This window comes from Gavialis gangeticus, unplaced genomic scaffold (genome assembly GCF_001723915.1).
Source record: "Gavialis gangeticus isolate Ggan-Ray unplaced genomic scaffold, GavGan_comp1, whole genome shotgun sequence".
Taxonomy (NCBI): domain Eukaryota; kingdom Metazoa; phylum Chordata; order Crocodylia; family Gavialidae; genus Gavialis; species Gavialis gangeticus.
The window spans coordinates 18,628,557-18,628,828 of record NW_017729001.1 but is presented as its reverse complement, the minus strand read 5'-3'; the positions used below and the strand labels follow the sequence as shown (position 1 = coordinate 18,628,828).

Genomic DNA, 272 nt, shown 5'->3' with positions numbered 1-272 from the left:
GGAGGAACGTACCATCCCGCGGCGGGGAACCCCCTAGAACGCCCGTTACCCCACACCACAGAAGAACGTACCACTCCGCGGGGGGGAGGGCCGGGAATCCCGCGCGAGGAGACCGGGCCCAGCCGCGCCGTCGAGGGCGGCCCCGGCCCGGCCGCACGTGGCCCCTACCTGTCCCAGTTGCTGTCCCAGTAGCCGACGCCGGCGCCGGCGGGTCTCTCCAGCCAGGTCGGGCCCGCGGGGCAGGAGGCGGCGGCGGGCGGTAGGAGCAACAG

At 75.4% G+C, this 272-nt stretch overlaps 1 protein-coding gene across 1 annotated transcript in view; it reads right to left on the bottom strand.

Annotated features, from left to right (window-relative positions):
* PGAM5 (PGAM family member 5, mitochondrial serine/threonine protein phosphatase) overlaps positions 1-266 on the bottom strand; it is a gene marked incomplete at its 5' end in the record, with an annotated part of 18,691 nt that extends 18,425 nt beyond the window's left edge. Inside the window, one exon of the mRNA XM_019507002.1 lies at positions 169-266. Within this exon, the coding sequence (XP_019362547.1) occupies positions 169-266 (98 nt within the window). The remainder of the gene's footprint in view (positions 1-168) is intronic.
* Between the last annotated feature and the right edge of the window lie 6 nt (positions 267-272).